We start from the raw sequence: 9,909 nt of genomic DNA, 5'->3' as shown, positions 1-9,909 counted from the left end.
GCCAGTTAGTTGAAAAGATTCCTGCCAAGCTGTATCCTGCCATGTCTTCACTTCATGCATTTCCATATTTTGGAGCAGCCTTTTTTGAGGTTTTATTTTCGCCCAGCAGAAAGTTGCCAAAGGACGGATCTGATTCTACCATTTATCATCTCCTGTGGAAAATCAGGCTTGGATCCCTGTATTAGGCTCAGATATCACAACTGAAAGTAAACACACTGCACACAAGATGCACTGATTTATTAATAGGATAAAACTGAAATGTAGTGACATGTTTTTCCACTGTTCAAGCCATAGAGACAATCACTGTCCCATTTATAGACTCGGTGGTGTCATTCAGCAGCTCATTCATAAACTCACACCCAGCACATTCAGGTATTCCAGGAACCATTCCCACACTTCCCTGCTATCCAGAGGTTAACTGTGAGTGCAGAGTTTGCAGCTGCAATCAGTCTATGGGAGATCTTCCTATGTTCTCTTTTAATTCCTGAGGCTTTCTCCACCTGGAATAGCTTTTTAAAGCCTTTCAAGAGCAATAGAGCAAATCAGCTGAACTTCTTTGGGGTACTAACCTGTTCTTCAGGCAAGAAAATGTATTAAATGTTCTACAAAAATAGGTTTATTTCCAATATAGTGTGGGGATTATTCATTACAAAATGAATTATTGGCTAATTATTGGCACTTTGAGGCAACTACAACAGAGAAAAATCTCTGCAATGGAACAGCTTTAAATGTAACACACTCTTTTGTGTGTTTCTACTTCTACATTCTGCAATGTCTTAAACTGTAACCCATCCTTTTTGTTAAGCCCTTGCAGCTGTGATTTCATAGCTAATAGTGTTATCAATGTACAGCTTCATGATTCAGCACTGTCTGAAAGGAAGTGATAAATATGAGGTATTACAACTGCCTCAATATGCAAATTTCCCTTAAATCAGGAAAGAGTAACCCCTAGGAAGGCAATTAATGTAAGCACTTGGGTTTGACAGCAGGAGAAACCGCTGGAAACTAATCCCTTATGGATACAGAGGAAGACAAACATCCTATTGCAGTTGTCAGAATGTGTTCTGAAGGAAACCCAGGTATCTTTCTCTTGCTCAGAACAGGCATCCTGGAGTATCAAAAAGCTGAAAACCTTTGGACAAACCCTACTGTTCACTTCCAAGTGTCCTGATTCAGGAAGGCACAAAAGCCCATGAAGAGCTGGGCAGCAGAACATGAACATACACCAGAATGATGATAGATGATGAACCCCAAATGGGTCTCGTGGCAAGAAAAGAGCCTTTAAAATGTGGAAACAATAAAAAGAGAAATGAAGTGCATTGCTGAAGCCCAGATACAACACACAGCCACAAGCCTGCAGAGTACCTCATCCACAGCCACTGGCTTATCTGCACCCAGCAGTCATGTGGCAGAACAAGCTGGGGAGTTTCCTGAAGTCACATTTACTGCCTGAGTTTGGCTGTCCATGCTGGAGAGGGATTTGGTCCCGGGGTTTTGAGATTGTTCAGAAACTGCAGGAGAAGCAGCAGCAGCATGGTCAGCCTGCTGGCTCTCCTGCCCCACACCACTGGCAGCAGGCTTCTCCTGGGCTGTCCCAGCACGGCTGGATTGTCTCCCTGCTCCTGCCTCCTGCTGCTGCAGCAGCATCTGTTCCACCTCAATCTCCAGCTCCAGGTTCTCCTCATCTGCCTGCACGTCCAGCTGCTGCATCAGCTCCTGCAGCTTCCTGGCCTTGCGCAGCTCGTTCTGCTGGATGATGGTGCACAGGTGCTCTGCCAGGTGCTCCTTCAGCTCTGTCTTGTGCTGCAGCTCCAGCTTGGCCGCCACGTACTCGGACTCGGCCTTGTCGTAGCGCTTCCTGCAAGAGCAGCACGTTTTGGAGGGGTCATTCCAACTGCACCTCACATTCTGACACACACAGCAGCATTTCTGGAGGTTCATTCTCACTGCACCTCACACACTGACACAGGAGCAGCATTTCTGGAGGGTTCATTCTCACTGCACCTCACACTCTGGCACACACAGCAGCATTTCTGGAGGGTTCATTCCCACTGGAGGGTTCATTCTCACTGGAGGGTTCATTCTCACTGCACCTCACACTGTGACACAGCAGCATTTCTGGAGGGTTCATTCTCACTGCACCTCACACTGTGACACACACAGCAGCATTTCTGGAGGGTTCATTCTCACTGGAGGGTTCATTCTCACTGCACCTCACACTGACACAGGAGCATTTCTGGAGGGTTCATTCTCACTGCACCTCACACACTGACACAGCAGCAGCATTTCTGGAGGGTTCATTCTCACTGGAGGGTCAATTCTCACTGCACCTCACACTCTGACAGAGGCACAGGTACTTTGAGAAGCCCTGGAATGCAACGTGCTGTGCAATGCATTGTGCCAGCTGTTTGTGACATGCTGCCACATTAGCAAGAGGGAAGAAAATAAGAATGAGTTGATCAAAACTTCTCTGGGCACTGAGGGCTCTGTTGTGTGTTCCCAGAGTTAACTTGCTCAGGTTGCATCTCAAGCACCCATTTTTACTGCTGTTTGGAGAGATGCATCACTGGCAGCAGAAAGAACCCACCAGAAATGGCAGTGTTTTCACACTTCTAATGAACTGAAACACCCCAGAGCAGTTGGGTGTTTTTCTAACCCAACCACCCCTACAGACACAGCAGCAGATTCTCCATGGAGCACGTTGACATTTGGATCATGTGCTTTTCTGGCCACCCATAGCCATGTTCAGAAAATCAGGGGCAGCACAGACTGACACAGCATGTGACATCAACACAGATGTAGAATTTTACTGCAAGCATCTGTCCTGACACTCACCTCCTGCCAATTTGCACTCCCTGTCATGACAGATTCAGCAAGAAGGGAATATTTGAAGTATTTATTGAGTTAACAGAGAATTACTAGCACTTTAATGGCTGGTGTCCACATTAATGATGCATCTTTCACTACATCAGTGAACCTGTGTATTAATTCTAATTAAAAGATAGATGCAATTTTGCTCATCAGGGAAGGGAACACACAAAGGCTGTTGCAGCCTCACAGAACACTCACAAAACTAGTATTAGTAAGGTGGTTGAATAAAGAATCCAGCTCTTTTATAAGATCAGATTCCAGTATCTGCTTAAACAAAGCAGCAGAAAGATGGGAGAGGTCCTTCACTTAGTGACACAGAAATAAATAAGATACAGAAAAGCCTTCCCAGGTATCTTCTTTTATATAATAACTTTTACCCAGCTGTAAAGGCAATGCCTGCAGTGGACAGAAGATGCCCACTTATGTTTCCCCCTCAAGAAAGTCAAGATTTCTCTGGGTCAGATACCTGAAGTGGCAAAACCAATGCTATGCTGGAAACATCTGCACAGATAAACCTCTAGGCTGAATTCCCACCTATTAGTCACATTGTATTTACAAAAATTCTATTCCACAGCAATTGTTAAATGCTGCTAACTAGGTCAAGACTATTTAATATTACACTTTTTAATGCACTGAAGTGCTTTGTGTTTTATCCTTAGAACAAAAGGCAAATAATAATAAGCAGCTGCTTTAAAAGACTCCACTTAAAAGTAAATGGGCTTTGGCTCATAAGAACTACAACACTGGAAGTATCTACCTCACATTGTCAAGAAAACAAGAAAACACCTACTAAATGAATGAAAGTCATTAAGATTTTGGTGAAGTTTACCTATTTGTCCTACTAGCATCTCCTTTTGCTATTGTCATTAAAAACAGCTTTCCTCATGTCAAGGGCTGCTTGTGCTCTTTAGTCAGTAAACATTTCAAATAGATATATTATTACAAAACTTGGGTAAGAAGATTTCAGGAGCATTTAATGTTTTTGGAAACCAGATGAAACCTAAAATCCATTGAAATGTTTTTCCTCTTGAGGATGTGAAATTCTGCAATTAGCTGCACTAACTACAGTTAATCTCAGACATTTCAGATTATAATTACACCAAAGACATCTTAATTATTTTCGCTACCACTGCTATTTTTTTCAAGACTAATTACCAGCTTTATTGGCCTGTAGTCAGGATGGTATGGCAGAAGTCAGAAGGAGAAATGAGCATTTAGCACATTGAATGGTGAACCCAAAACCACGGGTGAACGTTTCTGCTTTATGAACTGGCTGCACAAACATGCTGCTGTTTATCTACTGATGTTGTGGTTTACCCACAGCTCATGGGGTGCTCCCATTCATTTCTTGCCTTTAAGGAACTCATCACACCCACAGTGATTGAAGGCACGTTGTGAAGGGTTAAAAGCTTCCCTCTTCCTTCAATTTTTGGTCCTAGTTACAAAAATGCTTCAGCAGGATTATATGTTTTAAGCTTAATTGGTCCCATTTGATTCCAGCAGGACCAGAGCTGTCATGAATAAGCAAATTTCCCTGGACAGGATTTTCATTTCAGGACTTTTCAAGAAAAACCTCTTTCCCCTGAGACAAAGCAAACAACCTTGAAACAATAAAGCAGGGCTTTTGCACAACTGCACACTTAAAGCAGGACCTGTGTCTTGTGACAGCAGTCTCCAATCAGAAAACCTGCTTCAGTCCCCAGATTCCAGGGGAAAAATTAGGAAATAAAAAGCATACTTTTACTTCCAGAACTAAAACCCCCCAGACTGTGACTGTTCCAGCTACAGGTGGAACAGGACTTCATGAGTGCCCAGTGTGAGGGAGCAGCACTTTGCCCTCCCTCAGGCAGGGCTGCACCCACCGTGCATGGGAGTACTCCAGGCTGGCCTGGTCGATGCGGTTCCTCAGGATGCCGATGTCAGCAGACACCATCTCATCCAGGGCCTGCAGCTCCTTCTGAATCCTCTTCAGCTTCACTGCTTCAGCCTGGGTTCTTTTGGATCTGCAAAAGGAAGGTGATTTTTTTTTTTTTTTGGCTGTTGTTGTTTTAATTTCCTTTTCAAGCCTCTCTTCTTGACATACTGGGCCCCATTTCACTTGCAGAGCAAGTGACCTCTGTAGGACCTATTGAGAAGGTTTCTCCTTTATGGTGTAGGGCTTTTGATCTTTTTTAGCATCCACAGGGATCTAAAATGCCTGCTATTAAAGGAGCAGGGCAAAATTATGTAATGACTATAATCAAAGTGCCTAAAATGGATTGTGTTTCTTCACTGTGGAAACACACAAGAAGCTGCTGTATCTAAGCAGTTCTCAGTGTAAGGAAGCAGGAAATGGCTTGGGGGGAAGTGAGAGGGGGAAGGGTTTTTAGTCCTGCAAATATCCCCTTTCAAAGGAGCCCAGTTAGCAGGGGCCAAAAAGTCACCTAACCTAAGCTTGATTTCCATTTTGTAAAATTATTCCCAAAAGGCCCAGCCAAACCCCAAATGAAGTGAATGGAAAGTTTTACATTAAACACAAAGGATTTCAATCAAGCCTTCTGTAACCTTTTTCAACTAGGCCATTCATTCCTAAGTCCTGAAAATGAAACGTTACTGAGGGCAACAAGCTTTGATGGATTTCACTCCCAAGCCAGCCAAGTGACTTTCCACAAGCTTTTACACCACCTCACTTTGCCATCATTCATCACCACCAGCAAAATGGTGCTTCTCAGCCACTGCTTACACCCAGGGCAGGTCCCTGAAAGCAAGGCTGGGTGTGCAGGCAGGGCCAGCATCTCTCATTTGACCAGCTGGTGCAGGTGGAGGGAAACAGACAGCCTGTGGTATTGCTGGGAGCCTGAGGAAGGTCTTTGAGTGACACAGGTAACTCCTGCTTTGTTTGCAGAACCAAACCTGGTGGCCACACCCACGTTTGATGCCCTGCAGTGACTCAGAATAAAGGTGCTTGTGTTTTATCCCTGCCTGGCAAAGGAAAATGAAATTTTCCTTTGTTCACCTGTGCTACACAAGGGCTCTGATGGGCAGAACATAACACATGCCTGGGAGAGCACTGCAAGCCTGAAAACTTCACATCACTGTCCCTGATCCAGTGTTATCAGCTGTTCCAACATCCTTCCCTACAAACTTTGCCTTCCTTAGACTCTTAAACTACCTCAGTGCCATAAAGTGCCATAAAGCCTGGTCCCCTGAAGAGCAGGAGCTAACCACTGTGAGAATATGTGCAATTTTATAATTTCTAGTCACCCAGTGATAAAACACTTCTTAGAGCTGGTCATCTCCTTTTTTTAACATTTTCACACACTAATGAGCCAGAAGTCCAAACAGAAACAGCTTATTCTCACAGGTTACCAATCAAATAAACTTCCCTTACAACCAGCAAAAACAGATCAGGACCAGAGCATGGACAAGCATCTGAGCACCCCAACCTTCCCAACATGACCTCACTAACAAATTTAAGGACTTCAGCTACTCCTCCAGTTGTGTAATCATTTGCACACAGAGCTGCAGCTTGGCAAGTGTGAAAAGCTTAGTGACAACTTCTTAGCCAGCACTTGTCATCCAAGGGAAACGTCCACCACAGCTGCTCACAGAGCACAGAGGAGAGGAAAAAGTGAGATTCAATTCAAATATGAAACTGGTTGCAGATGCAGAGTCAGCCCAGCCCCACCTCTCAGCAATGGCTCTGGCCAGCAGTGCCTTCTTGCGTTTGTTCTTCTCTTCTATCAGCCTCTGCTCCTGCTGGAGGATCTCCCACCGGGACTTCTCCTGCCTGCTCGTGGACAAGAGCATCAAAATCAACAGAAAGTTCATTTCTCTCCCAGAAAGTTCATTTCTCTCCCAGAAAGTTCATTTCTCTCCCTGCTGCCCACGCTGCAACACAAATATTCACCATCACATATTCTGGAGCAAGCTCTTTAAAAAGTCGAAGGAACAATAAACAGGTTTTGGTTCTGAGGAAAGAAGAATCATCAGACCAATAAAGCATTACCAGATCAAATCTGCTGATCAGAACTAAAATCTGCATAACCAAATAAGTTGCATGGAGCACTTTTCCAGAATTTTTCATGTACAGGATGTGCTTCCCTATCAGGTAGAAGCAGTTTCAAGTTTCTTACTGGGTGCTGTCACCATCTGTTCAGTCTGCCAACACAGCCTCTTTTTGGAAATGTTTTTTCCCATAAAACAGATTCTTTCCCAGGTCTGCTTTACAGTACAGCTCCCAGATAATTAAATGGACACAAATGAAAGGTTGGTAGGAGTTATAATGAAAACAAGCAGCAGAGAAGAACAAGAATTTGCTTTTACCACCAGTGAAAGACTGATACAGTTTCCATTCTCTAGGCTACATCTCCTCAGAAATAAAACCATCCCAGAGATGGAAGGCCAGGTGTCAGTGAGGGGGCACAACTTGTGGCAGGATTTAGGAGAAACAAAGAACTGTTTGCTGCTTTCCACCTCACCATGTTCTTCATGCCCTCACTCAAATAGATTGAACTTAAAAATGCCCAAATAGCTCAGCCATTAACAAACATTTCTGCACATCTCTTCAGATTTGTCCTCATCCCCCTGTTCCTAAGACCTCACACACAGAAATACTTTTAGTGAGATTTAAATTCAAGCATCCAGGCTGAGAAGAATCCAGCAGATTCAGGAGGTGACCGCTGCACCTAAAATGCCATTTGCTTTCAGCAGTGTGAAAAAATGCTCAGCAAAGCTCCAGCTGCTTTCTCCCCAGACAAGCAGTGCCTGTGCTTTTCCCACCACAGAAATGAGAGGAGCAGCCAGTCCTACTGGTGAGGAGCAATGTGAGCTCTCAAGGTGCTGCTGCTGCTGCCCTGGTGCAGGGAGTGCAGGCAGGTGATGATCTCAGCAGCACAAGCAGCAGCCTCTCCAGGCCCATCTCTGCAAAGCACAACCTCCTGCATCCTTCTGAGTTTAGCATTTCAGAGAAGCCACGGGTGCTTCTCCACAGAGATGCTGCCGGGTAGAAAATGGAATTATTTCATCTCCCAGAGCTTCCCGTCAGACACACAGAAGTTGACTCACAACCAAAGAACGGATCAACCGAGAGCAACAAACCCCACCCCACGATTTCACCGACTTACTAACAATTCCACTTTCTTCCTCTCCACGCGGCTGCCGGGCTTTGCAGGGCAGGGCTGGCCGCTGTGCCTGCCATTGCACGGCTCTGCCGCTGTCCCTCCCTCCTGCTGCTCCCGGCTGTCCCTCTGCCGCTCGCCCCCAGGAGCCGCCCCGGGCTGCTGGGGCTCACCGGCTCTGGCTTGTGGAGCAGAGAGCAGCTGCTCCGGGCTGACAGAGGCTGTGAGCCCCTGCAGCCCCAGCCTCTGGCTCTGCTGCTGCTGCTGCTGCTGCAGCGCTTTTTCCCGCTGCAATTGCTGCCGAGTCTTGGGCACGGCCCGGGGGCGAGGCGGCGGCTGCTGCTGCTGCTGCTGGGCGTGGGGTGAGGGCTCGTACAGATCTGTCAGGGTGAAAAACAAATGTCAGTATGGTGGAAAACGCTAACATTTTAAAAGTTTAGTAGTTATGAAATGGTTGTAAAAATAGTAATATAATTAGAGTAACGAGAATTTGGACAATTTGGATTGGGGCAATATGAGGCAATAGAAACAAAGAGTTACAGTCTGGGTACCTCTTTCTGGGCAAAATAAGCCCAAAAAAAGGACCCACGTTAACCGAGGATTAACCCTTAAAAACAACAGCCTGTGGCATATTCATGCAACTCATACATGATGCATAAATTCCATTCAAACACAGGATTCTCTCTGGTCAGTGTCAACTTCTTCCTCTGAATCCTGACGGTGTCATCCTGCCCAAGCCAGGCAGGGAGAAGTTCATTTCTGCTGATAATGGAGCAATAAATTCTCTTTCTCTGAAAGGTTCAGGTGTCCAGTGGCTGCTATCTCACTGCGAGTCCTTTCTTTCAAAAAGTATCCTACATAGCACAGTTTCTATTTTAACATTTTGCTATAACCTAAAACTATATTTACCGCAGTACTTAAGAGAATTAACACAGCATCACTTTCTAACACGACACATATCATATTCATTTGAATATCTGCAAAAAGCCAATCATAAAACACGCATTTTTTCACAGTAGAAGGGCTTCATCAAAGACGGGCTCTACCAGAGCTGTCTGGGCAACCAAAAACCATAATAAGGTGTGGATGGAGGGGCTGAGGGAAGAGATAGAGATGTGATGGAGGGACTGAGGGGAGGGATAGAGGTGGGGATGGAGGGGCCAGGCTGAGGGGAGGGACAGAGGTGTGGATGGAGGGGCTGAGGGGAGGGATAGAGGTGGGGATGGAGGGGCTGAGGGAAGAGATAGAGGTGGGGATGGAGGGGCTGAGGGGAGAGATAGAGGTGGGGATGGAGGGGCTGAGGGGAGAGATAGAGGTGTGGATGGAGGGGCTGAGGGGAGGGATAGGGATGTGGATGGAGGGGCTGAGGGGAGCACCGAGATGCGGCTGGAGGGGCTGAGGGGAGCACAGAGATGCGGCTGGAGGGGCTGAGGGGAGCACAGAGATGCGGCTGGAGGGGCTGCGGAGATGGGGCGATGGGAGGCAGGTGCAGCTGCGGGGGCTAACGCCGTGCCGACACCCGGGCTCTTGCTCCGCGCCCCGCTGTCCCCCAGTCCCCGGGCGCTCCCGCCGCGGTGCGGTGCGTACCTGGGCGCTGCCCCCGCAGCAGCCGCAGCTCCTCCTGCGAGAAGCCGGCCCAGGCCTCGGCCATGGCGCTCCCTCCTCCTCCTCCTCCTCCTCAGGCCCCGCGGCTGCCCCGGCACCGCCGCAACGCCGCCGCAGGCGAACGCCGCGGACAGCCCGGCCTGAGGGGGCCTCGAGGCGCCGCGGCGGCGGGGCGGGGTGGGCAAGATGGCGGCATGAGGGGAGAGAGAGAGACAGGGAAAAGCTGCCATAGCGGGCACGTCCGCGGCTCCTGAGAACTCAGTGCCCTAAAGAATCACAGAGTCTATTAGCTTGGAAAAGATTTCTGAGCTTATCCAGTCCAGATAAGCTCAGA

General features: G+C 47.1%; 1 protein-coding gene across 1 annotated transcript; it reads right to left on the bottom strand.

Annotated features, from left to right (window-relative positions):
• Positions 1-222: 222 nt before the first annotated feature.
• On the bottom strand, positions 223-9,644 carry GORAB (golgin, RAB6 interacting). Its single transcript, XM_063165247.1, has 5 exons — positions 9,558-9,644; positions 7,981-8,350; positions 6,539-6,640; positions 4,734-4,874; positions 223-1,858 (listed from the first exon to the last, which is right to left on the bottom strand). Exons 1-5 carry the CDS (start codon positions 9,619-9,621, stop codon positions 1,402-1,404), a joined length of 1,134 nt encoding a protein of 377 aa, XP_063021317.1. The 5' UTR covers positions 9,622-9,644; the 3' UTR covers positions 223-1,401.
• Positions 9,645-9,909: the final 265 nt, after the last annotated feature.

Source organism: Melospiza melodia, chromosome 11 (genome assembly GCF_035770615.1).
Source record: "Melospiza melodia melodia isolate bMelMel2 chromosome 11, bMelMel2.pri, whole genome shotgun sequence".
NCBI classification, from domain to species: Eukaryota; Metazoa; Chordata; class Aves; order Passeriformes; family Passerellidae; genus Melospiza; species Melospiza melodia.
Note: the sequence above shows the minus strand (reverse complement) of the source record. Positions and strands in the feature narration are given on the sequence as shown.

What these genes read in the sequence shown, in the direction of transcription:
- GORAB (XM_063165247.1), bottom strand. Translation starts at nt 9,621, where the DNA reads ATGGCCGAGGCCTGGGCCGGCTTCTCGCAGGAGGAGCTGCGGCTGCTG. An exon ending in GCCAGAGCCATTGCTGAGAG is followed by an intron (nt 4,875 to 6,538) that starts GTGGGGCTGGGC and finishes TTCCTTTTGCAG; the next exon opens with ATCCAAAAGAACCCAGGCTG. An exon ending in CTGGAGTACTCCCATGCACG is followed by an intron (nt 1,859 to 4,733) that starts GTGGGTGCAGCC and finishes CTGCTCTTGCAG; the next exon opens with GAAGCGCTACGACAAGGCCG.